The 17,500-nt window shown below is 42.9% G+C and overlaps 1 protein-coding gene across 1 annotated transcript in view; it reads right to left on the bottom strand.

The window, feature by feature from the left end:
• Positions 1 to 562: 562 nt before the first annotated feature.
• The window catches only part of abcd3b (ATP-binding cassette, sub-family D (ALD), member 3b), a 26,142-nt gene continuing 9,204 nt past the window's right edge, over positions 563 to 17,500 (bottom strand). The window contains exons 7-23 of the mRNA XM_037531215.1: positions 17,011 to 17,134; positions 15,204 to 15,260; positions 14,882 to 15,024; positions 14,209 to 14,278; positions 14,047 to 14,116; positions 13,585 to 13,682; positions 11,923 to 12,014; positions 10,903 to 10,994; positions 10,347 to 10,419; positions 9,805 to 9,868; positions 9,556 to 9,633; positions 9,057 to 9,122; positions 8,364 to 8,453; positions 7,112 to 7,231; positions 6,460 to 6,564; positions 5,697 to 5,753; positions 563 to 2,648 (exon numbers count right to left, since the gene is read on the bottom strand). Coding sequence (XP_037387112.1) covers positions 2,571 to 2,648; positions 5,697 to 5,753; positions 6,460 to 6,564; positions 7,112 to 7,231; positions 8,364 to 8,453; positions 9,057 to 9,122; positions 9,556 to 9,633; positions 9,805 to 9,868; positions 10,347 to 10,419; positions 10,903 to 10,994; positions 11,923 to 12,014; positions 13,585 to 13,682; positions 14,047 to 14,116; positions 14,209 to 14,278; positions 14,882 to 15,024; positions 15,204 to 15,260; positions 17,011 to 17,134 — 1,477 coding nt within the window. The 3' untranslated portion in view covers positions 563 to 2,570. The remainder of the gene's footprint in view (positions 2,649 to 5,696; positions 5,754 to 6,459; positions 6,565 to 7,111; positions 7,232 to 8,363; positions 8,454 to 9,056; positions 9,123 to 9,555; positions 9,634 to 9,804; positions 9,869 to 10,346; positions 10,420 to 10,902; positions 10,995 to 11,922; positions 12,015 to 13,584; positions 13,683 to 14,046; positions 14,117 to 14,208; positions 14,279 to 14,881; positions 15,025 to 15,203; positions 15,261 to 17,010; positions 17,135 to 17,500) is intronic.

Here is a 17,500-nt window from a genome sequence, read left to right on the forward strand (position 1 = left end):
TGAATCCGATTGAGCACATCTGGGACATCATGTCTCGCTCCATCCACCAACACCACGTTGCACCACAGACTGTCCAGGAGTTGGCGGATGCTTTAGTCCAGGTCTGGGAGGAGATCCCTCAGGAGACCATCCGCCACCTCATCAGGAGCTGCCCAGGCGTTGTAGGGAGGTCATACAGGCTCGTGGAGGCCGGACACAACACTGAGCCTCATTTTGACTTGTTTTAAGGACATCACATCAAAGTTGGATCAGCCTGTCGTGTGTTATTCCACTTTATTTTTGTGTGTGACTCCAAATCCAGGACTCCACTGGTTAATAAGTTTGATTTCCATTGATGATTTTTGTGATTTTGTTGTCAGCACATTCAACTTTGTACAGAACAAAGTCTTCAATGAGAAAATTTCATTCATTCAGATCTAGGATGAGTTATTTGAGTGTTCCCTTTATTTTTCTGAGCAGTGTGTATTAATTTAGAAAACGTGTAAATGCCGTTAATTACAATATTAATCATTCAATTAAAATAAACAGATTTTTCCTTCAGCGTCAGAAAAACGACACAAAGTGAAAACAGCACATCTTTATTAATATATTATTAAATATAAAGATCCAGTTTACAGCACTTTGACCAACACACTTCATATTTAACCCCCTCAGACAGAATCCCACCCAGTGCAGATAAATAACGACTGGACAGCTTCACAGACCAAACAGCAGAAACAAAAACATCCACCTCGTCCTCCAGGAAAGATTCAAGCTCCATTTAAATCAGATCCAAAATGTACCAGTAATAAAAGACAGACAGTAACTTCATCTGGATTACAGTACTGTACACTGGACTGTACGCTGGACTGTACGCTGGACTGTACGCTGGACTGTACGCTGGCCTGTACGCTGGACTGTACGCTGGACTGTACGCTGTCCCTGAGAGATTAATCTGAGAATTTCCTCCAGGACAGAGAAAATTTATGTGTATCTATTTATAGAAGAAAGTTTGTCACAGGGACGCGACGATGATCAGATTTAATAAAACACAGACCTTTTGAACAGTTTCTGAAAACAGTAACAGCTGATGTATAATAAACATTTTTATTAGCTACATCTGCTGCTGCAGGTTCCCCTCCTTGCCTCCAGGGGGCGCCGGAGTATTAGATCTGTGTTCTCAGCTGTACCTAATTAGCTGCCATGCGTTGACACGGAGTGTGTTTACATTCACTTCATAATCTGAACTGCAGAAATGATGAAAATCAGATTTTGTGGGTAAGCGGTTCAGCGTGTTTACGGTGCGCCTGGCCGAGGTTCTCGCGACTGTGGATAATATCGGCCCCAGCATCCCACCCATCGAATTCAGCCTGCAGGCTTTTTAACATGCTAAATGTTTTGATGAAAATCTTCAGTAGAACTCACATATTAAATATATTAAGTAGATCAACATCATTTGAGAACTTCATCTGTCATTTTAATAAACATTACTACAAACATGTGCATTCACGGGCTCCTTCTGGTGTGGGTTCAGAGTGACTTGTGCGCCATCGGCCCCTGCTGGAGAAACTTAAGGCTGTAAGTGATTTCCAGAGCCGACCTGTGTGGTTTCCACATTAAAACCAAGGAGTTTTCCATCGTTACAGCAGCGTTTTCCGAATTCAGCACCTAATCTAATACTGCACTTTACTCAGTAAGCCAGACACAGTGGGGAGTTCAACTCTATTGCAGCTTTAACGGCCTCATTATTACTTGTTTTAAGAGTAAAAGTTAATAAAATTTTATTTTGTAAATTTAAATCTTATCACCTTTTCTAAGACCACCGAGCACAGACGAGGATCAGAGGAACTTTCTCTCCAGGTTAGAGTTCACTGAGCTGCTAACTTGGTTATTTCAGCTCATTTTTTACTGAGTTACTTTGAGGCTGAAGCTCCAAAACACGTCGCCTTTTATTTTGATTCCAATCATGTGAAGGAAGTTTGGGTGAATCCAGGAATGCAGGAAATCCAGCATTACAGAGAGAAATAACACAGATCAGCCTCTTTATCAGATTTATAGACCTTAATCTGATCTAAGAAATCAGACTGTGTTTACATGACCACTGAGTAATCAGATCACTGCAGAAATCAATGATCAGATTACTGAGTTCATGTAAACACACTCACCGTCAGCTTTATGACTCTTTACTCTGCCTTCGTTTTTATGACTTTGACTTTTGGACTGTTTGTCTTTGTTTCCTTCAAGACGGTCTGATAACGACGCTGCCTGGAAATAACATCTGATTAGGTCTCGCGCCGTATAAACTCCGGAGCCTCACTGTGGAGACCTTTGTCTATTTCTCTGATAATGGTGATAACGACGATAATAAAGCACTGATATGTCTCGTATGTGTAAAGCTCCCAACAACTTATATCATAAAAACAAACAGAAAAGTGGTCTAACGCCACATTTTGGAACAAAACATTTCAAATATAACTTTCCTGGCGATACTGAAGCTGCTATATTGAAATTTACGATGGTCCATTCTGAAACGGTCCCGTCCCGATTGCCGTGCAGAGCTGTTCACTCTCGTCCTCTTCCGAATCTCCTCCTCACGAGCCGAACTCCACCGTCTCCTCGGTGATCTGTTTGAACTGGTAGTTTCCTCTGCCGTCCATGTGTAAGTAGTACTGAACAGGAGACACAGTTCTGCTTTAAATTCACCCAAAACAACATCTCGCCATCATAACCAGGAAACATCTCATTCAGAACTCTAACATTTACTGACCTCAGCAAGTTACAGGCTAATTAAGAAGTGCTGATGTTAATGAAACGCACACGGATGCACGTCAGACACTCGGCGGCCTGGATTTTGGAACGTGCTTACTGGCTTTGAGATGCTGAAAAGACCGACTACTTAAAGCTGCAGCAGGTAACCTGTATAAACATAACTTTTAGTCATATTTGCTAAACGTATAATAATCAATGTTATGGATGTAGTGAAGGTGGACATGGAGATGGTTGGTGTGACAGTAGAGGAGGCAGTGGACAGGGCAAGATGGAGGCAGATGATCCGCTGTGGCGACCCCTAAAGGGAGCAGCCGAAAGAAGAAGATAATCGATGCACGCTTGCCTGTTTGCTGGGCGCTGCTGTGACGTGGCTGGTTTTCTGCCTGTTTTGTTCTGTTTTGTATGGTTTGTGTGTGTTTTGATGTTTTCCTGCTGGCTGAGGAGTTTAGCATATCCACCGAGGCAGCAGCTGAGAGCGATGTTCCTCAGAGGCTTCTTGGCCTGTCTGGGTGACGCGGCCCACACCAGCCGCTTGAGTGTTGCTGTTCTGCAGCTACGATGCTGCTTGGACGGGGGACCTGATCGACGTGACATCACAGCTACAGTGGTGTGAAAAAGTGTTTGCCCCCTTCCTCATTTCCTGTTTTTTTGCATGTTTGTCACACTGAAGTGTTTCGGAACATCAAACCAATTTAAACAATAGTCAAGGACAACACAAGTAAACACAAAATGCAATTTGTAAATGAAGGTGTTTATTATTAAAGGAGAAAAAAATCCAAACCATCATGGCCCTGTGTGAAAAAGTGATTGCCCCCTCGTTAAAACATACTATAACTGTGGTTTTTAACACCTGAGTTCAATTTCTCCAGCCACACCCAGGCCTGATTATTGCCACACCTGTTCTCAATCAAGACATCACTTAAATAGGAGCTGCCTGACACAGTAAAGTCCACCAAAAGATCCTTAAAAGCTACACATCATGCCGAGATCCAAAGAAATTCAGGAACAATTGAGAAAGAAAGTAATTGAGCTCTATCAGTCTGGAAAGGGTTATAAAGCCATTTCCAAAGCTTTGGGAATCCAGCGAACCACAGTGAGAGCCATTATCCACAAATGGTGAAGACATGGAACAGTGGTGAACCTTCCCAGGAGTGGCCGGCCGCCCAAAATTACCCCAAGAGTGCAGCGACGACTCATCCAAGAGGTCACAAAAGACCCCACAACAACGTCCAAAGAACTGCAGGCCTCACTTGCCTCAGTTAAGGTCAGCGTTCATGCCTCCACCATCAGAAAAAGACTGGGCAAAAATGGCCTGCATGGCAGAGTTCCAAGAAGAAAACCACTGCTGAGCAAAAAGAACATTAAAGCTCGTCTCAATTTTTCCAAAACACATCTTGATGATACCCAACACTTTTGGGAAAACATTCTGTGGACCGATGAGACAAAAGTGGAACTCTTTGGAAGGTGTGTCCCATTACATCTGGCGTAAAAGGAACACTGCATTTCAGAAAAAGAACATTATACCAACAGTAAAATATGGTGGTGGTAGTGTGATGGTCTGGGGCTGTTTTGCTGCGTCAGGACCTGGAAGACTTGCTGTGATAAACTATGAATTCTGCTGTCTACCAAAAGATCCTGAAGGAGAATGTCCGACCATCTGTTCGTGAACTCAAGCTGAAAGGAACTTGGGTTCTGCAGCAGGACAATGACCCTAAACACACCAGCAAGTCCACCACTGAATGGCTGAAGAAAAACAAAATGAAGACTTTGGAGTGGCCTAGCCAAAGTCCTGACCTGAATCCTATTGAGATGTTGTGGTATGACCTTAAAAAGGCTGTTCATGCTCGAAAACCCTCTAATGTAACTGAATTAGAACAATTCTGCAAAGATGAGTGGCCAAAATTCCTCCAGAACGCTGTAAAAGACTCACTGCAAGTTATCGCAAACGCTTGGTTGCAGTTGTTGCTGCTAAAGGTGGCCCAACCAGTTATTAGGTTTAGGGGGCAATCACTTTTTCACACAGGGCTATGATGGTTTGGATTTTTTTTCTCCTTTAATAATAAACACCTTCATTTAAAATTGCATTTTGTGTTTACTTGTGTTGTCCTTGACTGTTGTTTAAATTGGTTTGATGTTCCGAAACACTTAAGTGTGACAAACATGCAAAAAAACAGGAAATGAGGGCAAACACTTTTTCACACCACTGTATGTGGCTGCCTGGACCGGCTGCTCAGATGACACTGCACTGCAGCTGTGGGGCTGCCTGGACCGGTAGTGTTCGGCAGCGTGAGCGGCAGTACGCCGCAGCTAGGTGGCCTCTCGGGCCGGCTGCCTACATCGCAGCCACGCTGCTACCTGGGCCGGCCGCCTGGGTGACGCTGCACTGCAGCTATGAGGCTGCCTGGACTGGCGGTGTTTGACTTCAAGGCTTCCCAGGCCGGCTGCCTGTGTGACGCACCGTATTTGTGGTGTGAGACGTTCCCCATGACCAAGGACTCTTTCCAGGGTAGCTAAGTGACTCTGTACTGTGGTCACAGTAATTCCCCCGCGACAGCTGTTGGGAATGTGGAAGTGTGAGTTCTGTGTTGTTCTATTTATTGTTATTTTGTTATTTTATGATCTTCTGTAAAGCATCCTTGGGTTTGGGAAAGGGGCTATACAAACTTATCTGTGAAAAATCATCTGATGACACACCCAAATAATATCTGGAATGTGGTGGTCCTATGGTGGTCCGTTTCCACTGATGGATGATGTACAGATGAACTACAGTATGTAAACAGTGCACCTGTGTTGTAGGTGTTTCTGATAAAGCAGCCCATTAGTGTAGATAACAGTGAACACTCAGCATCTACAGACTCCCTAAAGTCCTCATAACCCCTCAGCACTGCGTCTGCGTCTGTGTCTGCGTCTGCGTCTGTGTTTGTGTGTGTCCTTGTGTTTGTTTTCACCTCGTGGTGTTTCCACAGAGATTTTCTGTGTGAGACGGTGAACAGAGTGATTCCGACCTGAAACATACACAGAGAATTCCACTGATTTTTCAAAATTCCTGCATAATTTAGTGGTTCAGATGTAAACAGAGCGGTTTGGTGTGAAACGCTCCGTTCTAGATAAACATACCGAGTCACAACTGTTCACAGTGGTGGTGATGGGAACCAGACGTCCCTCTAAAAGCTGCTCACAGTGGTGGTGATGGGAACCAGACGTCCCTCTAAAAGCTCCTACAGAAAGTTCCTACATGAACTGGTTCTGAATTCACTGCCTGATGACTGAGACGCTGTTTTATGAGAGTTTAGAGAACTTCAACTCCATTCATGGTGGAGGGAGACATGCAGGGCGCTGTGCGGCAAAATAGTCCCCAAAGAAAACTCATTATTCCAGATTTTCCACAGTTTTCCATCATCAACATTCCATATAAGCTCAGAAGACTCGTGTAGGTTCTCTGGTGGTTCTGGATGGTAAATAAAGTGTCTGTATCTGTGTTGTAGTCATGGCGACGCCTGGTTCCCATCACCCAAAAAACCCAACATTAGAATAAAAACAAATAAACAATCATTTGTTTGACTCGACATTTGATTGTGGAAACTTATCACTACATTTGAGGAAAGACTGAGGAGCTTTTATTATTCAGAGTGTAGAAGCGGTCACTATTGGGTTTTTAATTAAAATACCGTATGTAATATCCCCCCATCGGCTGACCACTGCGTTTCTTACCTTCCTGCAGTGGCTATAGATGTAATCCTCCACATCCACGCTGACCGCACTGGTGCACTCATCCAGGATCGCAAACTGAGGCTTATGGTAGAACAGACGAGCCATCTGGACCAAAATTATAAACAGTGAGTGAGTTAGAAGGTAAATCGGTATAAACTGGTGCTAAAACGGTCAGATTTCTTTCACTGATTAATTCCCTGCTGCATGTTTATTAAAGACACTCTGAAACGTGACGAGCTCCCAAACGTTTGTCAGACAGTGAATCTGATCTGGGAGCTGCTAGACTTCAGAATTTACCTCCCGTCCTCTCTGAGATGTCCATGTTGTTCGTGTCAAAATCACGTGATCAGTGAATCATCGACTTTACTGCCTGGTGATGACGCTTTAAATCATCATAATCATCGTCTGATTGTGATTACAACATGAACAACATAGTCTGTGCAACCCCTGATAAAAACTAATATACACTAATAGAAACTAATAGAAACTAATATAAACTAATACAAACTAATACAAACTAATAGAAACTAATACAAACTAATAGAAACTAATATAAACTAATACAAACTAATATAAACTAATACAAACTAATAGAAACTAATAGAAACTAATAGAAACTAATTTCTCCTTTAGTATAAGCGCTGCAGCTCACCGCCATCCTCTGTTTCTCTCCTCCGCTCAGAATGTCCATCCAGTCCTGCACGCTGTCCCAGCCGCCCTCTCGCTCCAGGATGTGACCCAGCTGGACGTTATCCAGGTACTCCTTCAGCACCTGGAGGTGAACACCACGCTGCACTTCAGTCCGAGTGAAAGAGGAGCTCTCAGATTAAGTATTCAGGAAGTGACATCATCAACTCCAGCAGACAACTGCAACTCTTCAGGTTAGTGTGTTCATTACTGTCTGAGCTGGAGAGCCTTTAAAACAGTGGGCGTGCAAAACATGCGACCATGAGAGATCGACATATTTCCCACTGAGCACTCACTGGAAAATTAAGCCACGCCCACTACCGAACCCTTCTACATCTCCGATTTTCTGCATCACTCTAATGAATTACACAATAACTACTATGAATTATTCAGCATCTGTAATGAATTATTCAGCATCTGTAATGAATTATTCAGCATATGTAATGAATTATTCAGTGTCTGTAATGAATTATTCAGCGTCTGTAATGAATTATTCAGCGTCTGTTATGAATTATTCAGCATATGTAATGAATTATTCAGTATCTGTAATGAATTATTCAGCATCTGTAATGAATTATTCAGTATCTGTAATGAATTATTCAGCGTCTGTAATGAATTATTCAGCGTCTGTTATGAATTATTCAGCATATGTAATGAATTATTCAGTATCTGTAATGAATTATTCAGCATCTGTAATTAATTATTCAGCGTCTGTAATGAATTATTCAGCGTCTGTTATGAATTATTCAGCATATGTAATGAATTATTCAGTATCTGTAATGAATTATTCAGCATCTGTAATGAATTATTCAGCGTCTGTTATGAATTATTCAGCATATGTAATGAATTATTCAGTATCTGTAATGAATTATTCAGCATCTGTAATGAATTATTCAGTATCTGTAATGAATTATTCAGCATCTGTAATGAATTATTCAGCGTCTGTAATGAATTATTCAGCGTCTGTTATGAATTATTCAGTATCTGTAATGAATTATTCAGCATCTGTAATGAATTATTCAGCATCTGTAATGAATTATTCAGTATCTGTAATGAATTATTCAGCATCTGTAATGAATTATTCAGTATCTGTAATGAATTATTCAGCGTCTGTTATGAATTATTCAGCATATGTAATGAATTATTCAGTATCTGTAATGAATTATTCAGTATGTGTTATGATTGATTAGTTTTAATGCTGGAGTTTGTTGTTGTACCTTATCAGATGTTCCTTTTCTTCTCTGGTCTTCACGTGTGTCGGGGTAAATCACCTGATCCCTCAGAGACCCCAGAGTCATATACGGCCTCTACACACACACAGACACACACACACACAGACACACACACACACAGACACACACACACACACACACACACACACACAGACATACACACACACACAGACACACACACACAGACATACACACACACACAGACACACACACACACACACAGACACACACAGACATACAAATACACACACACACACACAGACATACACACACACACACACACACACACACACACACAGAGACAAATACACACACACACACAGACATACACACACACACACACAGACACACACACACAGACACACACACACACACACAGACACACACACACACACACACACACACACAGACACACACACACACAAATACACACACACACACAAATACACACACACACAGACATACACACACAGACACACACACACACACAGACATACACACACACACACAGACACAGACAAATACACACACACACAGACATACACACACACATATACAAACACAAGCATCCAAACACACATACACACAAATCACCAAACTTAAAACTTGAATCTTTTACAGGAAGTCTGCAGTGTAATTATATCATCACCTTTACAACCAGCATTAATTAACAGTTACCTGTGGAACATAGAAGAGCTTCCCACGGTCAGGTTTGGTCAGACGCCCTCCAAACAGCGGCCATAGCTGACAGTCACACACAGTGAACACAGAGTGAATGCGGAGTGAATGCAGAGTGAATGTGGAGTGAACGTGGAGTGAATGCCTAGTGAACACTGAGTGAACGTTAGTGTTTTTTTTTCTACAGTAAAAATCCCCAAACATGATTTATTAGGGTTAATCAGGGTTAATCAGGGTGTAAACCTATGACAATAACAATAATAACACAACCAAAACACTTTTATTTTCATTTTTGTATTTAAGTTTGAAAATAGGTGAAAAACTTGAAGCACTTATGATCATAATCAGAATCCAGCTGGGAAAATTGAGATTCAGCTCCGTTCTTTTTTATTAACGTTTTTCCTAATTTATTTAATTCAGTCAGGTTTTGCTCTATTAAACATGACTGATCGACTCCTGATCCCAACACTGTTATATCAATATTTAATAAATGAATCACCTCTCCCAGAACTCTGAACAGAGAGCTTTTCCCGCAGCCATTTGGACCGCACACTAGAACATTGGTTCCGGATAAAACCTGCAGAAACAGTTAAAGATCAGTCAATATTAGCACTTTAGGACAGAATGTGAGATTTATAGTGTTCACTAATTACACACTCATTAATGTGAATTACACAGTATTTAGATGCTAATTAGGGGCATCTGAAGTCAGCAATCACTGCCAAGGGATGTGCAAAAAAACACCAACCTCGAATGACAAGTCGCGAATAAGGATATCTCCATTAGGGGTCGCTAGAGGGATGTGCTCAAACCTGCGGATAGAAACAGATCTGTAACGAGCAAAGCGCTGATCAGCCGCGGCGCGGCGGCCGTTTCAGCTCAGAGCGCCTCTGTGCTCATTCCGCTCCAGTTCAGCTCCGGGTTTTCCGTTTCCCACTCATAGACAGAGAAACCACTCCATATTGATCCATTCTTATATTTATTTTATGTCTGTATATAAACACTACACACTTTATTCCGTTAATTATGTCATTTACAGCCTTAAAAACTAAATTACTCAAACATGCTGCGCTGCTCAGGCTTTTTCAGGAGGTTTATGATTGAAGCAATCTGGAAATCTGCTGAGTGTAAACAAAACCATAAGCTTTGTGTTTTTTCCTGTTGATAAAGCACTAATAATGATTTAAAATCACTTAAAAGAAGCAAATAAATAAGACCCTAATATGTCTGTACTGTATGAATATGAATGATGTCCAGCTGTTCACCAGGTGTTTGGAGTGTGTGAGTTACCTGATGATGTTATCTGCATGAACTATTTGTCCACTGCCGGGTACCAGACTCATTTTATCCACTGCTTCAGACTCTGAGAAAAGAAATAATAATAATAATAATAATAATGATAGTAAATCATTATCTGTAAACATTTCAGTTCTTCACTCACATAACTACAGAATTTACAGGGCAGTTTCATAGTAGATACTGAATAATTAATTGTAGATACTGAATAATTAATTGTAGATGCTGAATAATTCATAGTAGATACTGAATAATTAATTGTAGATACTGAATAATTAATTGTAGATGCTGAATAATTCATAGTAGATACTGAATAATTCATAGCAAATGCTGAGAAATTCATCGTAGATGCTGAATAATTAATAGTAAATGCTGAATAATTAATTGTAGATACTGAATAATTAATAGTAAATGCTGAGAAATTCATCGTAGATGCTGAATGGTTTACAGCAGGTATTGAATAATAAGCGTTATGATTAATATTACGGTGACTCAGACGGTTTAATCTAGGCTCAGTGGTGAGTGTGTTGGGGGGTGTGGAGGTGTGGACCTTTCCCCAGCTGAGAGATCATCGTGCGCTCGTATCTGCCCGAGTTCAGCTCCTTCAGGACCTCCTGAATCTCTGTGATCCGTGTGGTGAAGCTGCATAAGGAACACCGTCAGTCAGGCAGGCCAACACACCGGGGTCAGTTACTGACCACATGCTCATTAATGCACATCAAAGGGTGACGCCTTTTCTGTTTTAGGTAATTCTCTTTAGAACCTTTGTTTGGGTTTAAATACGAAAAACCATCACAATTCATGTTGGCACAATAATCTCCCACAGTTAAACAGGCTGTTTCTGTTACTGTGCCTTTAAGACTGATATATGTAAATAAGCTCTGTTCTGATTGGCTGTCCTGTATTGTGCCTTGTTCAAAAAGCAGTCTTGGCTGAAACACTCCTTATAACGTCAGTGTGAATGGGTGGAGCTAAACCGCTGTAGCTGAATGGGTGGGGCTTAACTGCTGTAGCTGAATGGGTGGGGCTTAACTGCTGTAGCTGAATGGGTGGGGCTAAACCGCTGTCGCTGAATGGGTGGGGCTAAACTGCTGTAGCTGAATGGGTGGGGCTAAACTGCTATAGCTGAATGGGTGGGGCTTAACTGCTGTAGCTAAATGGGTGGGGCTAAACCGCTGTAGCTGAATGGGTGGGGCTAAACTGCTGTAGCTGAATGGTGAATTCTAAACAGGCTGGTTTTGCAGCTTAGTTTCCATATATGGGCGTAGAAGTGAGGAAAACTGGTCTGGGACATTTAAATCTTCATGATTTCCAGTACAATGTTGTTGTTTTGGCTTCCCAGGATACTTGTGGTCAGTTTGGAAGATGTTTGGAACATCAGTGGGGAATTTCTGATCATTTCAAAGTCTGTCAGCGTTTTATTATTGAAGGTTTTGGCCCATCATGTCGTATGAACTATGCTGAGAATGCCGGGATTTACGGGCCACTGGGGGGCTTAATCTCACAGTGAGGACGGAGGAATATAAAAAACATGACGTGAGAAATCAGAGCGAGTATAAACAATACCGACCCCGACAGCCTGGTCATCTCTCTGCCCGCCAGGACGATTCTGCCCAGGGCCTGAGCCAAGCTCAGCAGCATCCGGCCGCTCTGATAATAATCCTGCTTAAACAACAACAAACAACAACAACAACAACAACTCAAACAACTGCAGGAAAACAGCTACAGACACTCAGCACGGCATGAGACACAGAACTGCTCACTGACTCGGAGCGTCAGAGCAGGAAGGTATCAGGGAAAATCCAAACACTGGGAATTTAATGAAATACACACCGTTCACAAGTTTAAAATCACCTGTTAAATAAATATTTTGTCTTATTTTATATTCTATAATAACTTATACAATGTAGATTTACTGTATAGACTTGACACCATAAGGCATTCTAGACATTTTATTAAATATTTCAATTTCATTTTGAGTTATGATGTGCTGTAAACAAAATACTGTAATTATCTGTTTACAGCAGGTTCTGGTCAACTTACCCACCTCCAGATTTAATCTCCAAGTATGATGGACATAATATTTGGACATTAAAATATGACAATTTCATTCTGTTAATTACTGATTTTATTAGAACTTTATTCTGGAAATTAATTTTATTAGAAATTAATTCTTAATGTTAACATTATTAGAAGTTAAAATATCCTTTGAATCTCCACCGTCAGATCAGTGCATTATAATCAATGAGTGCTTTTTCAGCTTTTTCAGTCCGATTCAGATTCAGTCGGCGTCCGATTCTGATTCAGTCGGCGTCTGATTCAGATTCAGTCCAAGTCCGATTCAGATTCAGTTGGCGTCTGATTCAGATTCAGTCCAAGTCCGATTCAGATTCAGTTGGCGTCTGATTCAGATTCAGTCCAAGTCCGATTCAGATTCAGTTGGCGTCTGATTCAGATTCAGGCCAAGTCCGATTCAGATTCAGTTGGCGTCTGATTCAGATTCAGTCGGAGTCTGATTCTGATTCAGTCGGTGTCCGATTTTGATTCGGTCAGTGTCCGATTCAGATTCAGTCGGAGTCCGATTCTGATTCAGTCGGCGTCCAATTCAGATTCAATCAGCGTCCGATTCAGATTCAGTCGGCGTCTGATTCAGAATCAGTCGGCGTCAGATTCAGATTCAGTCGGAGTCTGATTCTGATTCAGTCGGTGTCCGATTTTGATTCAGTCAGTGTCCGATTCAGATTCAGTCGGAGTCCGATTCTGATTCAGTCGGCGTCCAATTCAGATTCAATCAGCGTCCGATTCAGATTCAGTCGGCGTCTGATTCAGAATCAGTCGGCGTCAGATTCAGATTCAGTCGGTGTCCGATTCTGATTCAGTCGGGGTCCGATTCAGATTCAGTCGGCGTCCGATTCAGATTCAGTCGGAGTCCGATTCAGATTTAGTCGGAGTCTGATTCAGATTCAGTCGGCGTCCGATTCAGATTCAGTCGGAGTCCGATTCAGATTCAGTCGGAGTCCGATTCAGATTCAGTCGGCGTCTGATTCAGAATCAGTCGGCGTCAGATTCAGATTCAGTCGGCGTCCGATTCAGATTCAGTCGGCGTCCGATTCTGATTCAGTCGGCGTCCGATTCAGATTCAGTCGGCGTCCGATTCAGATTCAGTCGGAGTCCGATTCAGATTCAGTCGGAGTCTGATTCAGATTCAGTCGGAGTCTGATTCAGATCTCACCTCCAGCCTCTCAGAGTGCGAGCTGTTCAGATGCCGTGTGTTTGAGGGGTCTAAGAAGGGTCTGCTGACCACCAGGTACCCGACCACCAGAGCGATGTCTGAGGAAGTGGAGAGAACACAGATCACAGTAACGTTAATTACAGCTAAATACAGTCGACTGCGTCACAGTACAGAGAGAACCTTTCATCACGGCAGAACCTCATTATGTCTGTAAGGTACGGGGATCGCTGTTCGCTGCGGCGCTGCAGGCACTTCAGCCTTTAAAGAGAAGGAATGTTTGTGTTGGGCTGTTTTCAGGACTTTCAGGACCCGACGAACGAACGTCTGAACAGCTGAATATTCAGGTCGAGTCCGACGGGTAACGTCAAATTTCTTGGATATCATGTGTTTCTGCCGTATTTCCCACCACTAATCGGTCATTTCCTCAAATTCAGTTTAGCTTTGTTTTCTGAATTTTCTCACATTTAGCGACGATGCTGTCTACGATGCCCATAGAGAACCGGAAACAGATGAAGCGGTTCAGGTGCTCCACCTGCAGGGGGCAGAAGAGGAGAACAAAATAGTAACAATAAAATTAAAAAATGAATAATTATTATTGATATAATTGCTTCATGGTGTTTTTACCAGCTTGTGGAACGTGTCATGGATGGTCTTCATCTCCCTCTTACTGCCGTTATAGAACGCAATCTCCTCACTGAGAACAGAGTGAGAATAAAGTGAGAACAGAGTCAGATTAAAGTGAGAATAAAGTGAGAACAGAGTGAGATTAAAGTGAAAACAGAGTGAGAACAAAGCAAGAACAGAGTGAGATTAAAGTGAGAACAGAGTGAGATTAAAGTGAGAACAGAGTGAGAACAGAGTGAGAATAGAGTGAGAACAGAGTGAGAATGAAGTGAGAACAGAGTGAGAACAGAGTGAGAATAGAGTGAGAACAGAGTGAGAATAGAGTGAGAACAGAGTGAGAACAGAGTGAGAATAGAGTGAGAACAGAGTGAGAATAGAGTGAGAACAGAGTGAGAATGAAGTGAGAACAGAGTGAGAACAGAGTGAGAATAGAGTGAGAACAGAGTGAGAATAGAGTGAGAACAGAGTGAGAACAGAGTGAGAATAGAGTGAGAACAGAGTGAGAATAGAGTGAGAACAGAGTGAGAACAGAGTGAGAATAGAGTGAGAACAGAGTGAGAATAGAGTGAGAACAGAGTGAGAATGAAGTGAGAACAGAGTGAGAACAGAGTGAGAATAGAGTGAGGACAGAGTGAGAACAGTCAGAAAAGGGTGAGCGTGATTCTGTGAGTACCTGTTCGTGATGAGGCGAGAGTTGACGTATCTGTATTCTCCCTCAAACTTCTGCTCGGTTACAGTCATTTTCCCGATTGGCCGCCGCAGGCGGGTCAGAAACAGACCGGACAGCAGCAGGTAGCTCAGCATACTGACCGGACCCTGAACAGACCAACAGAACTGAACTGAGAACCGCAGAACTTGCAGAACATTTACTGTCTAAAAACGGTGAAAAATTAAAAGATGAGAAAAACTGACAGAAAGACAGAAAGATAGATAGATAGATGGATATTAAAGATATAAATAATAATTATATTAATAAGAGCTGATCTGAAGCTCACCAGAGCTCCGATAGCTGTGGTCAGTTTGAAGATGTAGATGATGATGTCCAGCAGAGGCTGCAGAAAAAAAGACACATAAAATAAATGCTAGTTCAATATTTAATATTCAACATTGAAATGGTCTCACTCTGCTGTGTGAAACGGTCTCACTCTGCTGTGTGAAACGGTCTCACTCTGCTGTGTGAAATGGTCTCTCTCTGCTGTGTGAAACGGTCTCACTCTGCTGTGTGAAACGGTCTCCCTGCTGTGTGAAACGGCCTCTCTCTGCTGTGTGAAACGGTCTCACTCTGCTGTGTGAAACGGTCTCACTCTGCTGTGTGAAACGGTCTCACTCTGCTGTGTGAAACGGTCTCACTCTGCTGTGTGAAATGGTCTCTCTCTGCTGTGTGAAATGGTCTCACTCTGCTGTGTGAAACGGTCTCACTCTGCTGTGTGAAACAGTCTCACTCTGCTGTGTGAAACGGTCTCACTCTGCTGTGTGAAACGGTCTCTCTGCTGTGTGAAATGGTCTCACTCTGCTGTGTGAAACGGTCTCTCTGCTGTGTGAAACGGTCTCACTCTGCTGTGTGAAATGGTCTCACTCTGCTGTGTGAAATGGTCTCTCTCTGCTGTGTGAAACGGTCTCACTCTGCTGTGTGAAATGGTCTCACTCTGCTGTGTGAAACGGTCTCACTCTGCTGTGTGAAACGGTCTCTCTGCTGTGTGAAATGGTCTCACTCTGCTGTGTGAAATGGTCTCACTCTGCTGTGTGAAATGGTCTCTCTCTGCTGTGTGAAACGGTCTCTCTGCTGTGTGAAACGGTCTCACTCTGCTGTGTGAAATGGTCTCACTCTGCTGTGTGAAACGGTCTCACTCTGCTGTGTGAAATGGTCTCTCTCTGCTGTGTGAAATGGTCTCACTCTGCTGTGTGAAATGGTCTCACTCTGCTGTGTGAAATGGTCTCACTCTGCTGTGTGAAATGGTCTCACTCTGCTGTGTGAAACGGTCTCTCTGCTGTGTGAAACGGTCTCTCTGCTGTGTGAAACGGCCTCACTCTGCTGTGTGAAACGGTCTCTCTGCTGTGTGAAACGGTCTCACTCTGCTGTGTGAAACGGTCTCTCTGCTGTGTGAAACGGTCTCTCTGCTGTGTGAAATGGTCTCACTCTGCTGTGTGAAACGGCCTCACTCTGCTGTGTGAAACGGTCTCTCTGCTGTGTGAAATGGTCTCACTCTGCTGTGTGAAACGGCCTCTCTCTGCTGTGTGAAACGGTCTCACTCTGCTGTGTGAAACGGTCTCTCTGCTGTGTGAAACGGTCTCTCTGCTGTGTGAAACGGTCTCTCTCTGCTGTGTGAAACGGTCTCACTCTGCTGTGTGAAACGGTCTCACTCTGCTGTGTGAAACGGTCTCACTCTGCTGTGTGAAACGGTCTCACTCTGCTGTGTGAAACGGTCTCACTCTGCTGTGTGAAATGGTCTAACTCTGCTGTGTGAAATGGTCTTTCTGCTGTGTGAAATGGTCTCACTCTGCTGTGTGAAATGGTCTTTCTGCTGTGTGAAATGGTCTCACTCTGCTGTGTGAAATGGTCTCACTCTGCTGTGTGAAACGGTCTCTCTCTGCTGTGTGAAACGGTCTCTCTCTGCTGTGTGAAACGGTCTCACTCTGCTGTGTGAAACGGTCTCACTCTGCTGTGTGAAACGGCCTCACTCTGCTGTGTGAAACGGTCTCACTCTGCTGTGTGAAACGGTCTCACTCTGCTGTGTGAAACGGTCTCACTCTGCTGTGTGAAACGGTCTCTCTGCTGTGTGAAATGGTCTCTCTCTGCGTTACCTTGCTGATGTTGGAGTAGAGGTCCACCACGCTGTTACAGAACCTCTCCACATCCTGGGTCAGCAGCTGGTCAGGATTGGCTATTCTGTTGTCCACATTACTGACCTTATAGAAGGTGAATCCTCTGTGGGAAGATTGAGATTCTGTAGCACTTCTGAAAAGGTTTCTCCTCATAAAGAGGATAAAACGTAATAAAATACACGGATATTCCGCTGATACAGCGGTGAATAACTACAGTTAGAGCTGCCGCAGTTACGCGTCAATAATACATTAGAATTATGAAATCTTGTCTTGGGGTTGTTGTAGATGACCAGCTCTCTTTCACGGCTCATGTTGCTAACCTGACTCGGTCATGCAGATTTCTCCTTTACAACATCCGGAGAATTCGACCTTTTCTCTCTAGAGAGGCCACACAGGTACTCGTTCAGTCTTTAGTCATTTCTAGACTAGATTACTGTAACTCCCTTCTGGCTGGTCTTCCAATGCGTAT

Source organism: Pygocentrus nattereri, chromosome 19 (assembly GCF_015220715.1).
Source record: "Pygocentrus nattereri isolate fPygNat1 chromosome 19, fPygNat1.pri, whole genome shotgun sequence".
In the NCBI taxonomy this organism is placed as follows: domain Eukaryota; kingdom Metazoa; phylum Chordata; class Actinopteri; order Characiformes; family Serrasalmidae; genus Pygocentrus; species Pygocentrus nattereri.